The sequence below is a fragment of the Stegostoma tigrinum genome, chromosome 42 (genome assembly GCF_030684315.1).
Source record: "Stegostoma tigrinum isolate sSteTig4 chromosome 42, sSteTig4.hap1, whole genome shotgun sequence".
Classification (NCBI taxonomy): Eukaryota; Metazoa; Chordata; class Chondrichthyes; order Orectolobiformes; family Stegostomatidae; genus Stegostoma; species Stegostoma tigrinum.
The window spans coordinates 16,291,061-16,311,877 of record NC_081395.1 but is presented as its reverse complement, the minus strand read 5'-3'; the positions used below and the strand labels follow the sequence as shown (position 1 = coordinate 16,311,877).

Genomic DNA, 20,817 nt, shown 5'->3' with positions numbered 1-20,817 from the left:
TAATGCTTCGGACTTCACAGGTCCGATGTTTACCCCCACAGCGCAGGCGGAAACAGGCCCCGCTGTAGCGGGCTCGCTAACCGCCATCTTGTGAGTTGGGTGTCCGGGCGGGTCAGGTAGGCGGTGTTTCCTCCAGGGGTTACCTAACAGGCTACCTACCATCTTGGTGAGGGTAAGGGGAGCTTTTGCTTGGAGAGGCGGGCGATTGGGCGGCCATCTTGGTGAGGTTACGGTGTAGGTAGGTTTGATGACCTCGTGATGAGAGAGGAAAATCGTTGAGTTTATCACTCGCGTTCGAATTTAAGAGCTGGAGAACCAAAAACTGATAGAAGGATAACATAGCTAGATGAACACAACAGGCCAAGCAGCATCTTAGGAGCACAAAAGCTGACATTTTGGGCTGAGACCCTTCATCAGAAAAGGGTGAGGGGAAGAGGGTTCTGAAATAAATAGGGAGAGAGAGGGAGGTGGATAACCACCAAAAGAGAATCCCCCTTCTCCTCGCGTACCACCCCACCAACCTCTGGATCCTCTGACACTTCTGCCATCTGCAATTTGACCCCACCACCAAAAACATTTTTCCATCCCCACCCTTGTCTGCTTTCCGGAGGGACCACTCTCTCCATGACTCCCTTGTCTGCTCCGCACTCCCCTCCAACCCCACCACAGCTGGCACTTTCCCCTGCCACCGCAGGAAGTGTTACACCTGCCCCCATACCTTCTCCCTCACCCCCATCCCAGGCCCCAATAAGACTTTCCACTTCAAGCAGATGTTCACCAGCACATCTGCCAATGTGGTATACTGTGTCTGCTGTACCTGTTGTGTCCTCCTGTACATTGGGGAAACCAAGCAGAAGCTTTGGGACCACATTGCAGAACACCTTTGCTCGGTTTGTAATAAACAACTGCACATCCCAGTTGCGAACCATTTCAACTCCCCCTCCCATTCCTTAGACGACGTGTCCATCCTGGGCCTCCTGCAGTGCAACCATGATGCCACCCGAAGGTTGCAGGAACAGCAACTCATATTCCGCTTGGGAACCCTGCAGCCCAATGGTATCAATGTGGATTTCACAAGCTTCAAAGTATCCACTCCCCCCTACTGCATCCCAAAATGAGCCCAGCTTGTCACCACCTCCCTAACCTTTTCTTCCTCTCACCTATCCCTCCTCCCACCTCAAGCCACACCTCCATTTGCTACCTACTAACCTCATCCCACCCCCTTGACCTGTCACCCCTCCCTGCCTCCCCACCTACACTCACCTCTACCGTCTCCATCCCCGCCTCTTTAACTTGTCCGTCTCCTCTCCACTATCTTCTCCTCTATCCATCTTCAATCCACCTCCCCATCTCTCCCTATTTATATCAGAATCCTCTCCCCCTCCCCCTTTTCTGACGAAGAGTCTAGGCCTGAAACGTCAGCTTTTGTGCTCCTATAATGGTTCTTGGCCTGCTGTGTTCATCCAGCTCCAAACCTCGTTGTCTCGGATTCTCAGCATCTGCAGTTCCCATTATAACTGGTAGAGGGAAGTGGGATAACTGGGAGTGGAGAAAAGAAATGGAGCAATAGGTTTGGATTTCAGCCAGGAAGGAGGGAAGAGTGTGAGGGATGGGGACTTATCTCTTTTCTCATCTCCAAAGTTTTAAGGAGTGGGGGAGCTGCAAAAGGACACCATCTCTGATCATTTCTGGATGTCATGTGATGTTCCGTTTTGTTCCTCAGTTTCTCATAAGCACTTCCCCTTTCCAACATCAATGGAAGATGTGTAATATAACTGTTGGAAATAACACGTAGGTGGTTACCCATTTGACTGTCTTGTATTTGTAAGAGCTATACAGCATGGAAACACAGCCTTCAAGTCTAACTTTTGTGCCAACCAGATATCCTAATCTGATTTCGTCCCATTTGACAGCATTTGGCCCATATCCCTGTAAACCCTTCATATTCATGTACCCATCCAGATGCTTTTTAGATGTTGTAATTGTACCAGCCTCCTCCACCTCCTCTGGCAGCTTGTTCCATACATGCACCATTCTCTGTATGGAAAAGGTTGCCTCTCAGATCCCATTTTCTTTCCTTTCACACCTTAAACGTCTAGTTTTGGACACCCCTACCCTGGGGAAAAACCTGGGCTATTTGCCCGATCCATGTTCCTCATGATTTTATAACTCTACAAGGTCACCCATTCAGTGCTCTGGAATAAAAAGCCCCAACTTATTCAGCCTCTGCCTATAGCAGAAACCCACCAATCCCAGCAATATTCTTGTAAATTTTTTTCTGAACCCCTTTCAAGTTTGGCAGCAGCTGTGGTCTCTTGATGTTCTAATTCATCTCACATTACCCCAAAACTTGTTATTCCCAAAAATGCTGTTTCTCTCATGATTTATGACTTGTAACATTGAGCAAGGGTACCTTGCCTGGGCCTAGGTGAGTTGCAAATGGCCAGGAACATGCATTGCCTGCTAAACTGGCCTTTCTGTCCAAAAGAGAGGAAAGAAAACCAAATGTGCCATAAAAAATCAAGTCATGTCTGTTCTGAATTTACATCCTGGACTTGTGGTTACATCTTCCATGAAATTCTTAAGGCCAAATTAAATATCACTTCAAGATTGGATTAATCAATATTTCAATATCATTTCCTTTTAAATATGGATGAAACAAACTGTAATCATGGTGTAGAGAGACCTGTCGTGTGCTAGAAGTGTGGACAAATCATCAATGCAAGGTTTGCCTGACAAAACACAAGCACTTGCTGCAAGGGGCGTTGTGCACCTTGAGAGTGTGTGAAACAATTTGCTTCACCGTCTGCACTGCAAGCTCACTCGCCACCATACCAAGGAAACATGAAATGCCTACCCTATTGGTGGGAGGGGTTTCACTTTGTCATAACACCTGGTGGCATGCCAGCATGTTTACACTGGGGAGATACCATTCACCTGCTGTAGAAAATCACCTCCTACTCTGTTACAGGACAGTTTATTATGAGACACTGAACAAACTGCACCCTCACAGACCTTAAAGGAAAGTCTAGGACCAGAGGGCATTGTCTCGGAATAAAAAGGTGCCAATTTAAGACTGAGATGAGGAATTTCTTCTCAATGAGTTATGTGTCATTTTGGGATCAAGAGCTGTTGTGGCAATCCTTGTGTATATTTAAGTTTGACATAGATTCTTGATCAGTTGAGGAATCAGGGTTTATGGGGAAAGGACGTGAGGAATGTCAAATTAGCCATGATCCTATGAATGGTGGAGTAGGCTCAGGGTGGTTGAATGATCTTTTCCTGTTCCTATTTCTTATCATCATATGATCACAATCTGTCCCATCCATGGGGAAATTCAGGTTCAGACACTGCAGAAATTGCACTCCTCAGGACCATCACAACATGCCCTATTCCTGTATCAGGATATCTGTTAAACTACTGAAACTCGCAGGCTTTCTAACATTAGTGAAGTTGATCTGATTGTCTGTTACTGACTGTTTTTGAATTTTTTTGTACATTTTCTATTTTCTAATTCTAGGTTTAAGACAAGAAAAGTGAAACACACATTGACAAGTTCTAGCTCCCCACACCATAAAAAGCACCTCTCAAAGCCTTGGTATCAAGGGAAGAAATAAGTAACATGCATGGTATTGTTCAAACCCAAACCAAGTTGTTTTACTTTAGTCCCTGGATCTATTGTGTGCCCCACTGCACCTCTCATCCACACTATCTGAACAGAAGTAGTACCTAGAAATTGGTTTTCTATTTAAATCTTGTCATCAAATTAACTGAACAAAGAATGAACCAATTAACCACATCAAGTATTTGGTAACAGGCAGTGATTGTTACAATTTTGAATGTCCTGTGTGCTGAGGGATGGGGTGACAGTGGTTGCATGGTAATGTCATTGGATGAGTAATCCATAGGCGAAGGAAAATTCTGTATTTTATAAGTGCCTTTACAGGGGTTGGGGCGGACAATTTGCATGCAGCAAACTTAAACCAATTGACATATTTAGTTCCTCAAAGTTTCCATCCTGGACTGACAGAAATGGGGCTTTTTCGTACAGTCATATACCACAGAAACAGACTCTATGGTCCAACAAGTCCATGCTGACCATAATCCTGCACTTTGGCCATATCCTTCCAAACATTTCATATTTATGTACTTATCTAAATGTCTTTTAAATTTTGTAATTGTACCTGCATCCACCACTTCCTCTGGAAGTACATTCCTCACATGAATCACTCTCTGCTTTTTAAAAAAGGTTGCCCTCTATGTCTTTTTCAAATCTTCCTTCTCTCACCTTAATCATATATCCTCTAGTATTGAAATCCCAGGGAAAGACAGCTGCCATTCACCTTATCTATGCCCCTCATGATGTTATAAACCTCTATAAGGTACCCCTTAAACCTCCTATGCTTCAGTGAAAAATGTCCCAGCCTATCCAAGCCTACCCTTTTAACTCAGATCCTCCACTCCAGACAATATCCCAGTAAATCTTTTCTGAACCCTCTCCAGCTTAATAATATCCTTCCTAGAACAGGGCGACCACAAATGGACACAGTACTCCAGAAGAGCCTCACCAACGTCCTGTACAACATCAATATGACATTTTAACTCCTACACTCAAACGTTTGAGCAATAAAGGCAAGCATGCTAATTGCCTCCTTAATCACTGTCTACATGCGAAGCAAACATCAAAGAATTATGTACCTGAACCCCCTAGGTACAGGTTGTGGTATCTTTCTTGAGGAAAAAGGAAGAGCAGTGAGCAGATCAAGATCTTCAAAATGATGAATGGTTTGGGCGAGGTGGGGATGGAGGGAATGTTTTGACATAATGTCTTTACTTAGTGGTTAGATTGTGGAGTTCATAGGACATAGTTGTGGCAGAAGGAGAATTTGTTTTTTTTAAATCAAGGAATTAGATGAATGCATGAGAGAAAAGGGATTAGAAAGGTAAGCTGAAAGTTTGAGTTGAGGTGCGGTGAATGGGTTGGGAAGCATGAAGTATGTGAATACCTGCATTACAATTGCTTCTAACAGCCAATTTGTTTGTTGCATATTATAAATATTTCAACTCCTTTTACAGGGTATTCAGAGCACTGGATTTGCAGATAGGAAATTCAAACCAAATATCAAGGTCTGACAGAAACATTTAATTAATTGGAACATGGAATATTTGAATGTGGAAGAAGAAATGTTTGTCTCTTCTGTTTCTGGGGAGAAAAAAAGTTCATAGATTAGTGAGACTTGAAAAAGACTGAAACAGATTCATCTGAATGAGAGTGTTCCAGTGCATTGACTGTGGAAACTGGTAACCAGTTGTATGATCTGCCCAATACATCACATCAATCATGGTGGGTGGAAACCATATACTTGTGTGTGGATGCAGCTTCAAATGATCATCCAGATCAGGGAGACACAAAGAGACCCACACCATGGAGAAACCATGGAAATGTGGGGACTGCGGGAAGGGGTTCAATTACCCCTCTGAGCTGGAAACACATCGACGCAGTCACACTGGAGAGCGGCCGTTCACCTGTTCTGTTTGTGGGAAGGGATTCACTCAGTCATCTAGCCTCTATACACACCAGCGAGTTCACACTGGGGAAAGGCCATTCACCTGCCTTGAATGTGGGAAAGGATTTAATGCTTTATCCAATCTCCGAACTCACCAGCGAGCTCACTCTGATAAGAGACCATTCAAATGTTCTGACTGCGAGAAAAGCTTTAAAAGTAGAAAGGATATAGTGACACATCAACGCACTCACACTGGTGAGAGGCCATTTACCTGCTCCCTCTGTGGGAAGAAATTTACTCAGTCATCCCACCTCCTGACACACCAACTTGTTCACTCTGATAAGAGGCCTTTTGAATGTTCTGACTGTGAGAAGAGCTTTAAAAGTAAAAAGGATTTACTGAACCACCAACGGACTCTAACTGGGGAGAGGCCGTTCATCTGCTCGACATGTGGGAAGGGATTCACTTGTTCATCCCACCTTCTGACGCATCAATTTGTTCACACTGATCAGAGACCTTTTAATTGTTCTGATTGTGAAAAGAAATTTAAAACCACAAAGGATCTTTTGAAACATAAACACACTCACACAGGGGAGAGGCCATTCACATGCTCTGTCTGTGGGAAGGGATTCACTCGTTTATCACATCTGCTGAGACACCATCGAGTTCACACTGGGGAAAGACCGTTCACCTGCACTGAGTGTGGGCAGGAATTTGTTGATTCATCTGACCTTCTGATTCACCAGCGAGTTCACACTGGGGAGAGACCCTACAGCTGCTCGCTGTGTGACAAGAGATTCACTCAGTCATCTCACCTCACTACACACCAACTTGTTCACACTGACATGAGACCTTTTAAATGTCCTTATTGTGAGAAAAGATTTAAAAGTAAACAAAATCTGCTAACACACCAGCGGGTTCACACTGGGGAGAGGCCGTTCAATTGTCCCTTGTGTGGGAAAGGATTTGCTCAGTCAAACAACCTGTTGAGACACCAGCACGTTCACACGCGGCAGCAGGGGTTGTATTCCACTGTTAATCACATCCAAGACTGAACCATCTTTGGTTGCCTTTTTACTGTGGGCATCCCCGTTTGTTGCACCTAACAATGATTATACCCAAATGTAGCAGCCAAAATTTAAAAGTTTGAGGATATAACAAAAGTTGATCATCAAATGATGAAGAATTGCAGAAACAGGGCAGTAGATTATTGCAGAGGAAAGTAGTGAATTGGAATCAATCTGCACAAGTGTTGAGGAAACGAATTTGGGGAGGACAAACAAGACAATGGGATGGACAATAAATGGCAGGATACAGCGAACTGTTGAGGAATAAAGAGGCCTTGCAATGGTTTCCACAGATGGATGGGGGAATCAGGTGTTCAAGAGGCATTTGGAATCCTTTCTTTGTCAAGGGCTAAAATATAAAAAAAGAAGCAAAATGGTGCTAAACCTTAGAAGCCACAGTTTAGAGCACAGCTGGAGTTAGAGCACTTGTTCTGGTTTCTGCGTTAATCAGTTTCATTAGTTAATTGAAATAATCTTTTGAACCTTCTCCTTTTTGAATGAGCCTACTGAGAATCCCATAAGTCATTAATTATAAAGTGAGATGACTTAATTAATTACCAAATTGACTTCAATTTTTGCTATTTATCAGATAATTACAGTAGGGTTTAATCAAATGTAGCAGATAAAGATAAAACTAGCAAGCAAGAAATAGTTTAGGTAAAGAAGACTGAATTTTTCACGAACTTTTTATATGAGATGTTTAGATAACGAATTCAAAAATTATTGCTTAATTACTGATGAACTAACATGACTTCAGCACCATGGAAGAAGCTGATCAGTGAGTATCTGATGAACCTTCATTTATGTTAAAAGAATATTATTAAACTGGAGAGGGTTCAGAAGAATCAGGATGTTGCCCAGAATGGAGGGTTTGAGTTATAAAAATAGACTCGATAGATTGGGATTTATTTCACTGGAGTGCAGAAGGTTGAAATATGATCTTTATAGAGATTTATTAAATCATGATGGACAGGGTTAAGGTGAATAGCAAAAATATTTTCCCTAAGGGAATTTCAGAACGAGGGGCCATATTTTTAAGGTGAGACGAGAAAGATTTTAAAAAGCACGAAGGGCAACTTTTTTTTACACAGTGGCTAATACGTAGACTGAATTATTAGAGTAAGTGTGGATGAAGGTACGGTTACAATTAAAAGACATTTAGAAAGGTTGGAGGGATATTGAACAAATGCAGATAGGTTAGACTAATTTAGTTTGGAAACGTGGTTAAAGTGGACTAGTTGGTCCAAAGGGTCTGTTTCCATGCTGTTTGACTATGACTGTTAACGTATATGTATTTTGGTTAATACAGTTTATAATTGAATGAATAAAGACACAGCAGGATATATCAGTCCCATGGAGTGAACATCCAGTTAGGCCATAAGACACCGGGGCAGAAATAGGTTAATCAGCCCATTGTGTCTGCTGCACTATTTAAGATGATCATGGTCGATCTGATAATCCTCAACTCCACTTTCCTGCCTTTTCCCCATTACCCTTGATTCCCTCACTGATTAGAAATCTGTCTGTCTCAGCTTTTAATATACATAACGACCCAGCTTCTACAGCCCTCTGCGGTAAAGAATTCTGCAGATTTGCTACCTTCAAGAGGAAATTCCTCCTCATCTCTCTCCTAACTAGGTGAACGTCTTATTCGGAGATTATGTCCTCTTGTCCTAGGGTCTCCTGCTTCCACCATTGTCGAGTCCTTTAAAAAGCTGTTTCAATAAGGTTGTCTCTCATTTTTCAGAACTCCAACAAGTATAGACCCAAGCTACTCAATTTCTTATAAAACAGTCCCTCCATACCTGGGATTGACCTAGGAACCTTCTCTGGAGTGCATCCAGTGTCAATATCAATATCTATTTCCTCAGATTAGGGGCACAAAGCTGTTCATCATATTCCTGGTGTGGTCAGAGAGAACCTCACACAGTTTTAGTAAAACCTTTCTACTGTTACACTCCATACTCCTTTGAAGTAACAGCCAACATTCCATTTGCCTTCCCTATTGCTTGCTGAACTTGTATGCTAACTTTTTGTAATTTCTACTTGAGGAGCCCCCTCTGTGCTGCACTTTCTGCAGTCATTCCCCTTTAAACAATATTCAGCTCGCCTGTGATATGAAGAACCAAACATTAGATCCTGTCTGCCAAGTTGTGTGCTCATGTGATCTTTCTATATTTTCTTTCTGCCATCCTCACCACTTGCCTTGTCACCTATTTTTGTGACATCGGCAAACTTGGCTATATTATGTGCACTTTCCTTTTCAAAGTCACTTGTGTAAATTTTAAATATTTGTGGCCTCAGCTCCGATCCCTGTGATACTCTACTAATTATAGATGGTTATTCTGATACCCCTCCCCCTCATCCCAAGTCTGTCTTACATTAGCTAGCCAATCCTGTCTCCATGCTAATTTACCAACCCCAACACCATGGGCTCTCATCTTATTAAGCAACCTAAAGTGTGGTATTTTATTGAATGACTTCTGGAAATCCAAATATTTTACTTCTACCTGTTCCCCTCCCCTGCTTGTAACCTCCACAAATAATTGTGATAAATGTGTTATACATAATTTCCCCTTCATGAAGCTCTGTTTAATTACAGCTTTCTAATAGACTCCAACTTTTTCCCCCAAATGACAATTGGGTGGCATGGTGGCTCGGTAGTTATGCTGGAGCTGTGAGACAGCAGTGCTAGGCTGACTATTTGTGTAGACTTTATGCTCTCCTGTGTCTGATGGGTTTCCTCCCACAGTCCAGAGATGTGTAGGTTAGGTGGATTGGCCATGCTAAATTGCCCATTGTGTCCAGGCATGTGCAGTCTAGGTGAATTAGTCATGGGAAATGTAGGGTTACTGGGATGAGGTAGATCTGGATGGGATGCTCTTTTGATGGTCAATGTAGACTCGATGGGCCAATTAGCCTGCTTCCACATTGTAAGGATTATATGATTCTACAGTTCCATGTATAGATCTTGTGTTCAGCGTAATCACAAAATCAGGCGGGATTTGGAACTCCATGTCTGATAGGTTGTAGAGGCAGAAAAACCTATTGTATTTCAAAAAAAACGACTTGGATCTGCACTTCAAATGTCAGATGATTCAGGGCTACAGTTCCACCTTTGATGAAGAGAACAGATAATAGATGCAGGGAGGATGTTACCACTGGCAGGTCAAACATAGGGGACATAGCAGATTGTGTTGCATACAGTTCTGGCCTGCCCATTGCAAGGTAGATGAGATTTCTGTGGAGACTGCACACAGGAGGTTAATGAGGATGTTTCTAGGAATAGATCATTTTCATTAAGATGAAAGATTAGATAGAGTCTGATCATTTTCTTTCAAAAAGAGGAGACTGAGAAAAATGGTAATTCAGGTACATACAGTTATGACAGAGCCTGACAGAGTGGATAGGAAAGACCTATTTACATTAACAGTTCAGTGACCAAGGGGCTGAGATTTACAGTAACAGGCAGAAAATAAGAAATAGGAGTAGGCCATCTGGTCCCTGGAACCTGCCTTGCCTTTCAATAAGAACATGGCTGATCTGTTTGTGGACTCAGCTCCATCTACCTGCCTGCTCACCATAACCCTTAATTCCCTTACTGTTTAAAAATCTAAGCCTTAAAAACATTCAACAAGATAGCTTCAACTGCTTCACTGAGAGAAGAAGTTCCTCAACTGTACTTAGACTTTCTCATCTCTTTTCGCTGATAGCAAAGTCCCCATGTAGGTTAAGTCCCCTGAGGCGTGTAAGAAATATTTCCCAGCCGCTCTCTGCCATCATTCATTGTTGCCTTAGAATTCTACTTGGAATCAGGAAAAACAAGGAATGCTGGAAACGTGGTGTCAAATCAGAGATTGATGTTAAACTGATCTGTTCTTGAGTGAAATACTGCAGAATTATATTTCCAGTCTAAATGTGATATTGTCCTAAATAATTTTTTGAGGCTATTATTTTGAGGCTATGTCCCCTATGTTTGACCTGCCATTGGAAACAACCTCCCTGCACCTATTGTCTGTTCTCTTCATCAAAGGTGGAAAACCTGGAATGGGAGTAGGGAAAGCTTTTCAGTCACAATGGCGGGATTTGGAACTCCATGTCTGATAGGTTGTAGAGGCAGGAAAACCTTATTGTATTTCAAAAAAAAAGACTTGGATCTGCACTTCAAATGTCAGGTGATTCAGGGCTACAGGTGAAAGATCTACAAAAAGAGTTTAGTATGGATTACTCTATTTTAGCCAGTCAGGATACACCTTGGACTGAGTAGCCTCTGTTTCTACTGTAACTTTGTTAATTTTACTCTGATAGTTGGACATTTTTCCTGATCATGTTAATAATCTTGCTAATTGAGCTGGTGTTCAATATTTTGAATAAATGCAAAGAAAAAAATATTAGTTTGAAACTCATTGTTGTTGGTTTTTCTTTTTCTCACCTGAGTGTTGAATGTCACCTAGTTGGAGTTCCGAGAGGACAGTCTTAGGGGGAGAGGATCGTCTGGCACAAACCAAACTTCAGTCCAGACACAGTCTTTCAGGATCTCATGGAGACAACCAAACCGCACTTAGGCTTTCTCATCTCTCCTTGATGATAGCAAAGTCCCCACGTGGGTTAATTCTGAGGCATGTAAGAAATATTTCCCAGCTGCTCTCTGCCATCAGTCATAGTTGCTTTACAACTCTACTTGCAATCATAAAGAATAACAAGGAATGTTGGAAACACATTGTCAAATCAGAGATTTGTGTTAAACTGTGATCTGTCCCTGAGTGAAAGTAATACTGCAGAGTTATATTTCCAGTTTAAAAGTGATATTGTTTTGTATCCACTATTATAAGGCAGATCTTAATTAATTTACAATGAATTTGATTAAGAATAAAGACTAAACACAGGAGTTCACTGGAGCCTGTAAATATTTGGGACATTTCACAGAATCACAATGTTATATTGCTGAATGAAGCATTTTGACGTGATGCCAATCTCTTGCTTTTCCTCCATACCATTCATGTTGTTTCTATTTAAATAATCATCCAATGTCCTCATGAATGCCTCAACTGAACCTGCCTCCAGCATACTTCCAGTTCCTTTCCTCAGTGAGTTATACAATAGATATATAGTCTTCAAATAAAGAGGAATTTGTGTGGGAGATACCAGGCTAACTAATAATACATAAATGGGAACATCCACAAGGGTCATATCCTGACATTATTCCAAGATTATTCCAACATGTAACTCCACTACTGACCCTGCCGAAGGTTGTAAACTCAAAGAGAGAAAGCTAAATAGCTGGAGAAACTCAGCAAGTCCAGCAGCATCTGTGGAAAGAAAATAATATTTTGAGTTCAGTTACCTTCTACAGAATTGACTGTTACCATAGAGCTGTCTGGGGTTTTACCTGTCACTGTAGGTCTAGGAATGAATGATGCCCTACTCCCTGTACTGTCTGACACTGAATGCTATTTGGAACAAGTTGATCTCAGGTTCCAGCAGTACAGAGACAAATATCAACCACAACTGAGGGAGACCAAAACAGAAACTGATATTAACGACTTTGATGAATTCACCAAGGGTAGTGTCATGACCTTACTGCTGATACAATAATAAGTAGGAAAGCAATTTGTGCGGCGATAAAGAGTCTGTAGAGGGATGCAGAAAAGTTATGTGAATGGAAAAAGAAACTTTCATAGGTGGATTGTAATGTGGGTTAGTGTGAATTTATCCATTTTGGTAGGAGGGAACAAAAAGCACAGTATATTGAAACAGACGGAATGCTGCAGCGCGGAGAGATCTGAGCGTCCCCATACGTGAATCACAGAGTTAGCATGCTGGTACAGCATGAAATTCAGAAGACAAATTGAATTTTTGTCTTTTTTGCATAGGGGATACCTTATAATAGTAAGGAAGTATTGCTAAAACCACCAAAGATCCTGGTGAAGTTGCATCAGGGCTACAGTTATAGCAAGGTATAGAGCTGGATGAACTCAGCAGGCCAAGCAGCAGAGGAGCAAGAAAGCTGACGTTTCGGGCCTAGACCCTTTTTATCTCAGATTCTCCAGCATCTGCAGTTCCTACAATCTCAGGACCACTGTTTACAGTTTTGCTTGTTAGAGTTTATACTTGCATTAAAATCAGTTCATAAAAGACTGACTCAGGTGATTCCTCTAATAAACAGGTTGTCTTCTGAGGAAAAGTTGTGCAAGTTGGAGTTTAGGAGAATGAGAAGTGATCTTACTGAACTGTATAAGATACTGGAGAGCTTAACAGAGTGCACACTGAGACAATATTTCTTCTCAGGGAATCTAGGACTGCTGGCCACTGTTTAAAAGTAAAAAGTTTCACATTTAAGACTGAGATGAGGAGGTATTCATTATTTATTTTGGATAGTTATTAGTCTTTGGATTCTCAGAGAGCAGCGGAGATTGATCATTGAATTTACATAGGATTTAGGTAAACAGCTTTCATTGTACAAAGGAGTGAATTGTAATGTTTACTTGAATTTTTCTAACACTGCTGTTTATACTGACACTTTATCCCAGTGTTAGTTGGAGTGACTGCTCATGTCCACCCAATTGGACAAGAAGTTTTGCCTCCTGGTGTGTACATAACAGTGTGTATGTGTTAGCTGTTATGGAAGGCAGAGCGCAGTGGTGATGCTTGTAGTGTGTTTGTCAGTCTGCTTCTGCAGGAGTATCTGTGGGTATGAGTGTGTATGCTTCTTCCTATTTGCTATAACCCACAAACCTTCCTCTCTCTGGTCACATTATGTTTATTGTCTGAAAATTCCATTAAGTGATTTGTATGATAAATTTGGGAAATTGTTCATCCAGGGTGAAACCACAGGCTGACAGTGTGCTGTGTAAAAAAAAATTGACATCTGCACAACCAGACCCCATTTCTCCAGAATAACATGAAATGTCTGCTGTTTTCCAGATCCCTTATTACTATTCTCAGGTAATTCATAGATTACCTTTATACATCATCCTTAAATATGCCAAGGGTCTCCATCTTTAATAATTCCCTCAGGCTGACTAACACCATGGAATTGCTGCTATCACAAGAATCAGTTTGGAAAGACTGTCAGTCCAATTTTTTGGCTTCCTGTAATAACGCACTGATCCAGATCTTCCCTTCTAACACCAACCAATATTCCCATCCAAGTTCTGGATTTCAATCTGATTGTCCAATAGAGAAAGCACATATATTGTTTAGTCCATTTGAACCCAATTCAGCACATTCCCTCCACACATGCTGCAACAGTTTATCTTTGAGATTACTTGTTCCTTTATAGTCTGTGTTGCCTTTTTATCTCAAAAATATACTTCATTTATTGTCTTTTAATACATACAAATGACTGTACATTCCTTGCAGAATTTTGAAAATTCTCAGAGCTTTTCTGTTTCCTGAATGGTGCCAGTATTAACCGTGTCCGTGACCTGTCCTAGCCCTTAGGCCATTTCATCCATTGAAACCTGGTACTTGCCTTATTCTAAAGCTGACATTCCTCTTCTGCCCAGTTATTCTCTTAAATCAGTTCTGAGGAAGGGTCACTGGACCCGAAACATTAACTCTGACTTTTCTTCACAGATGCTGCCAGGCCTGCTAAGCTTTTCCAGCAACTTCTGTTTTTGTTCCTGATTTACACATCCACAATTCCTTCGATTTTTATTCTCTTAAATCAGACCTTGACTTATTTGCACATTGTCTCAACATGTTCCCCCATTTCAGAACAAACATGGAAATGTTTGCTCCAGTGAGACTGTTGATTTGCTCACCAAGCTGGCTTGTTTACGTTCACATATTTCATCACCATGCTATGTAACATCATCAGTGACGCCTCCGATGAAGCGATGTTATTCTACTCCACTTGAAATTTATACTGTCTGTCTCATTATGGTGAGTGTCATTTCTGTTTTTGTTGTGTATGGGTTTATACATGGGATCCAATTCTATATGTTTGTTGATTGCATTATGGGTTGAGAAGCACACCTCTAGGAATTCCCATGCATGCCTATGTTTGCCTTGGGCTACTATAGTTATGTTGTCCCAGTTAAATTGATGCCCTTTGTTGTCCAAGTGTACTGATATTAAGGGAGGTTCATCTTGTTGTTTTGTTGCTAGCTAATGTTCATATATTCTGATGGCTACTTTCCTTCCAGCGTGTCTGATGTAATGTTTGTGGCAGTTGTTGCGTGGTATTTTGTAAACTACATTGGTTCTGCGTCATGTGGGAATGGGGTCTTTAATCCTTGTAAGTTTTTGTCATAAGATGGCTGTGGGCTTGTGTGTTACCATGATTACGAGTGGTCTTAGGAGTTTTGTTGTCAATTCTGATATGTTCTTGGTATAGGGCAGTGTGTCCTCTTGTTGTTGTCTGCTTAGTTGGCACCTGCAGATGAAGTTGCAGGGATATCCATTCATCGTGACAATTTTATACAGGTGTTCTTCCTCTTTCCTGTGTAGTTTTGGAGTGGTGGCCAATTTAAATAGCATCCTAATGCAGCTTTGTTAGTGGACGTTGGGGTGGTTGCTGTGGAAGTTCAGGATTTGGTTAGTGTGGGTTGCTTCCTTGTATACGGAGGCTTGGAACTACGTTCAACTCTGACATCCACAAACAGAAGTTGATTGCTTTCTTCTTCTCTCGTGAATCCAATCCCCACAAATAGATTGTTGATGAAATGGTGGGTCTTTTTTAGCTTGTTGCGTTTAATAATGACAAATATGTCGTCTACGTACCAGATCCACAGTTTAGGGGAGGGACGTGTGTTCCAGTCTTTGCATGACCCTCTCCGAGATGGGTAACCCCATAGGTCTGTCACTGATCTGTTTGTACACTTGACCATTAAAGACAAAATATGTGGTTAGGCACAGGTCGGGTACTTTGCATACGTTGTCATTGCAGATGGACCGTACAGAACAAAACTGGAAATGACATTACTCACCATAACGGACCAGACAGTATAAAATCCAGGTAGAGTAGAACAACACCGCTTTAGCGGAGGCCTCACTGATAATGTTTCCGAGCATGGTGACAAAACGTCTGCCCGAAAACAATCCAGCTCGGCGAGAAAGTCAACAACCTCACTCACAACCCGAGCTACAAATCTTTACTAAAACTTGAAACGTCTGCTCCAGCCCTAGAAGAGTTCCGTCTACACTATTTAAAGCCACAAACAGAAACATTCAGTTTTCTCCTGGCGCTTGACACAAATCAACTTTACAAATGAGAGAGTGTCGACCAATGAAGGATACCCGATTTCAGTCCCGCCCCTCTTTCACTACGATTGGCTAGAGGGCCTGCAGCTCTCGTTCGGTCCTTGGCCCTATCCCCTTTCCCATTGGCCCGGGGGCTTCGCCAAACAATTAGTTAACATGTACTGAGCATGCGTAGGTCTTTGGATGATGCGGGACAGAGAATTATCCGTAACTAAATTCGCAGAATTTTAAACATTTACTGGGTGAGTCGGTTGCGTGCTGCATTAAAATTCTATGTAAACAGCGTCGAATAAGAAACCACTGATTCAGTTTGCCTCAAGCGAGCAACAGTTCGAGCTTTGGCAGTCTTCAGTCATGAATGTACGGTGTTAGCGATCGCCATCTTTGTAAGGGGCAGATTGCAGCAGAGAACATGCGCAAACGCCATCTCTATAAGGGGCAATGTGTGGTATAGCGCATGCGCAGAAACTCGGTCGGGCAGATAGTGAAGCGGGATCAGAATGCATTCAGGCCCTGATTCCGAGAGAATTAGGATGTTATCAGAATATGGAGGTTTACAGGGAGCAGACAGAAGAATATATGAAATGCTTATTGCGATAGCAAGCTTAGACACAACGGGCTGAATGCCTGCTTTCGCACTTTAATAATTCTGTTTCATTCAGCCCTTGATTGTGCCTGCTTTCTGTAAGAACAACTCACCTAAGCCCCCTGCCCTGGCTTCTCCTCCCCCAACCCCCAGCCAGCATTGTCAATTATTTGTGTTCAGACAATATAAATGATTTAGGCTTGAATGTAGGACATTTGATCAGTAAACTCACGGGAGTTATGAAAATTGATGGGATAGTAAATATTGATGACAGTCTTAGATTACAGGAGGATTCATAGAATAGAATCCATACTGTGTAAAAGCAGACCATTAGGCTGCTCGAATCCATGTTACGAAGAACATCTCACCTAGACTGCACACCCCAACAATCCCTGTAACCCTGCTGTTCCCATGGTTAATCCACTTAGCTTGTACATTTCTAAATACTATGGGGCAATTAAACATTGCCAATCCACTTGACCTGCACATCTTTGGACTCTGGGAGAAGATCAGAGCACAGAGGAAACTCATGCAGACATGGGGAGAAAATACAAACTCCAGGGTGGCACGCTGGCTCAGTGGTTAGCAGTGCTGCCTTACAGCATTAATGACCCAGGTTCAATTCCACCCTTGGGCGACTGTGGAGTTTGCATACAGTCCAAAGATGTTCTGGTTAGGTGGATTGGCCATGATAAATTGTCTATAGTGTCCAGGGGTGTGTGCATTAGATAGATTAGACTTGGGGGATGCAGGGTTATAGGGTAAGGGTAGAGGGAAATGGGATATTCTTTGGAAGGGCAGCGTGGACTTGTTGGGTTGAATGACCTGTTTCCACACTGTAGAGTTTCTGGATCTGCTGATTAGATGGGCTGAAAATTGGCAAATGGAATTCAATCCAGATGAGTGTGAGGTAATGCATTTGGGCAAGAGAAACAGGGCACATGAATATATGATGAATGGTCAGACTTTGGGATGCACATAAGATCAGAGGGACCTTGGTACACACATCCATCAGCTTTTAAATGCAGCATGACAGGTGGATAAAGTGGTTAAGAAGGCATATGGGATGCTTGCCTTTATTAACTGAGACACAGAGTTCATGAACAGGGAGGTTGGTTGATTAGCCAAAGTTAGAGCACTGTGTGCAGTTCTGGAATCCACATTTTGGAACAGATGAAATTCAACTGGAGAGTTTGGGCACAGACTATAACTTTTTTTCGATCTATATCTCAGTAATATGTGATAACTCTTGTAATCTTCTTACAGAGGACAACAATAAAAGGGAGAATTTACAAATAGGAATACAAAATCAAACATCATGCTGAGGTTTGACAGATTCACTTGAATATCATCAGCATTTGACTGTGGAAAGAGAAACATTCATTGTGACTGTAGGAAAAGATTTCACATATCAGTGTGACTGGAAAAGCACCGAGATATTCAAACACACACAAACACACACATGGGCACCCGAAAGAAAATGTTCCTGTGACTTGATAGTGGAAAGAGCTTGAACAAGACACATAGCCTGAGTGCAAGTGTCCCAGTCAACTGACTATGCAAAGAAGTTTAACTATTTACAGAAATTGAAAAAAAAAGTATCATATCGTTCTCAGCAGGGAGAGATTATTCACAACTCCTATGCGTAGATAACGAGATACACAGACACATGCTATGGAGAAACCATGGAAATGTGAGGACTGTGGTAAAGGATTCAATTACCCATCCCGGCTGGAAATCCATCGACGCAGTCACACTGGGGAGAAGCCATTCACCTGTTCTGTGTGTGCGAAGGGATTCACTGATACAACCAAACTCATGTTACACCAGCGAACACACACTGAGGAGAGGCCGTTTAGCTGCACTCACTGTGGAATGACTTTCCGGAGTGCCTCCACCCTGCTAAGACACCAACAGCTTCACTCTGGGGATAGGCCTTTCACCTGCTCAGTGTGTGGGAAGGGATTTGCCCAGTCCTCAGGCCTTTGTACACACCAGCGAATTCACAGCGAGGAGAAGCCATTCGGTTGCACTTACTGTGGAAAGAGATTCAGACAGTTATCCGAGCTCAACGCACACCAGCGGGTTCACACCGGGGAGAGGCCATTCACTTGCTCCATGTGTGGAAAGGGATTCACTCAGTCATCCACCCTGCTGAGACACCAGCGAGTTCACACTGAGGAGAGGCCATTCAGCTGCACTTCATGTGGGAAGAGTTTTAGACAGTCATCTGACCTCAAAGCACACCAGAGAGTGCATACTGGGGAGAGACCGTTCAGCTGCTCCGCATGTGGGAAGAGATTCACTCGGTCATCCCATCTGCTGACACATCAGCGAGTTCATAAGTGACTGCAGTGGTTTGATTCTTTTGTAATTGCTGCTGTCACATAAGTCGGAGATGGATCGTCTGACAATGTCCTTTACATCAAGGAACCTGAGCAAAACTGGAAGGATCTGGTGGATTTCAGTCCACCAGTGGAGTTATACCTAATACTAAAGAAGGCGGTTGTGGTTCTCAGAGGTCCATCATCTCATTCCCATGACATCACTGCAGAGGCTCCTCAGGGTCATCGTATGCCCAAACATCTTCAGTACTTCATCATAAAGGTCAGGTTGTTCACTGAAGATTACACGATATTCAGCACTATTTACAAATTCCCAAATACTGAAGGAGTCCAGGTCCTTAAGAAGCAAGACCTGGACAGTATCTAGGCTTGGGCCAATAAGTGGCAGGCAATGACCATCTCTGACAATACAGAATCCAACCATCTCCTCTTGCCATTCAATTGCTTTACAATCCCTGAATCCCTCGCTATCAAAATCCTGCTGGATGCCTTTGACCAGAAACGGAACTGGTCAAGCCATATAAATACTGTAGCTACAACAACAGATCAGCAGCAAGGAATCCTGAAGCAATTAACTCACTTCCTCACTCCCCAAACCCTGTCCACCATCTACAAGGCACAAGTCAGGAGCGTGTTGGAATGCTGTTCACTTGACTGGGTTAGTGCTGTTCCAACAATACCTGAGACTTAAGAAGTCTGATTCCATAGGGATGAAATAATCTGCTTGATTGGCACCATTGACATAAAAGAACATGGATATCATATGTCGTGAGCATAGCAAGCTGTATGTTTCACTCTGAGCCTAACACCATCTTAACTATGAAACAAATCATCATTCACTGTCACTGGGTCAAAATCCTGGAACTCCCTCCCTAACAGGATTGCACCTGTTGCTACACCTAAAGGACTGCAGCAGTTGAAAAGGTCAGCGTATCACGACATTCTCCAGGGCAATTTGGGACGGATATAAACGCCAGGCCTAGTGAATGGCTACTAAATACCATGGACAAATTTTCAGAAACTCTTACTTCTGCTAAAGTTAACAAAATCTGTAACTGCCTTGAGTTAATATTCTGGATATGTCACAGGTTTTCAGAGCTGTGGTGTCCCTTCTTAAAAGCACCATCTGTGATTTTTTTTTTCCCTGAACTTTTTCTTCTTTAAATCATTTGTCACAGAATCCTTAGGATTCTTACGGTGCAGAAGGAGGCTATTCTGCCCTTCATGCCTGCAGCGGTTCTGTTATCTAGTGCCAATCTTCTGCCTTTTCCCCATACCTCTGCACTCCATTTCTGTCAACATTAATCATCCAGTGCCCTCATGATTGCCTCAGTCGAACCTGTCTTCACCACATTTCTAGGCAGTGCATTCCAGACCGTAACTATATGCTTGCTTCATTCGGACAATACTTTAAAAAATTGTTGTCTATCCCTGATTTTTCTTCAAGTGGTTTGGTAGGCCATTTCAGAGGACAGTTAAGAGCAAACCACATTGGTGGTCTTGACTTACATGTAGGCCAAACTGGGGAAGGACAGTAGATTTCCTTCCCTAAAGGACAGTGGTGAACTATATGGATTTCGAAAATGATCAGCAATAGTCTCTGATCACCATTATGGAGACCAGTGTTTTTAAAAGTAATGGAAAATTCTCAATGGGAGGCTAATTTATAATGAGATTATGAACATGTATTTCAATCCTAAATTGATCTTGGTGCAAAATCTACAATTCAGTTTCTGAAAGGTTTCACTGATTCTCATCTCCAAATAGAAAGTGCTGATTAGACCTTGCTGACAATTCTTACTGATTGGACATTGTAAAGATTGACACCTTGATTATGGAATTAAATGATCAAGGAACAGTATTGAGATATATTTTATAGGCACATAAATAAAAGCTGTATTAATCAACACTAATATTGCTGAAGTTTGGGAGTCACTGAGTTCAATCATTTATGATGCAGCAGCAACATTTGCTAAAGGAGGAATGCACAAAAGAACTAGTCTGAAACCTGCTCATCAGAGGTGATATTTGTCTTTGAAGAAAAAGGCAAAGCTAACTTGATGCAAAACATAACAGCTAGAACACTGCATCAACTGAAGAACAGG

General features: G+C 42.1%; 2 protein-coding genes across 2 annotated transcripts in view; both read left to right on the top strand.

The window, feature by feature from the left end:
• The window catches only part of LOC125449234 (zinc finger protein 229-like), a 43,152-nt gene extending 32,191 nt beyond the window's left edge, over positions 1-10,961 (top strand). Inside the window, exon 4 of the mRNA XM_059641599.1 lies at positions 5,417-10,961. Within this exon, the coding sequence (XP_059497582.1) occupies positions 5,417-6,562 (1,146 nt within the window). The 3' untranslated portion in view covers positions 6,563-10,961. The remainder of the gene's footprint in view (positions 1-5,416) is intronic.
• Positions 10,962-15,944: 4,983 nt separating this feature from the next.
• Positions 15,945-20,589, top strand: LOC125449415 (zinc finger protein 664-like). Its single transcript, XM_048525195.2, has 2 exons — positions 15,945-16,023; positions 17,634-20,589. The coding sequence occupies exon 2, from the start codon at positions 18,042-18,044 to the stop codon at positions 18,714-18,716; it is 675 nt and encodes a 224-aa protein (XP_048381152.1). The 5' UTR covers positions 15,945-16,023; positions 17,634-18,041; the 3' UTR covers positions 18,717-20,589.
• The last annotated feature ends 228 nt before the right edge of the window (positions 20,590-20,817 follow it).

Bases quoted from the DNA above. Each gene is read 5' to 3' on its own strand.
- LOC125449415 (XM_048525195.2), top strand. From the start codon at position 18,042: ATGGAGAAACCATGGAAATGTGAGGACTGTGGTAAAGGATTCAATTAC.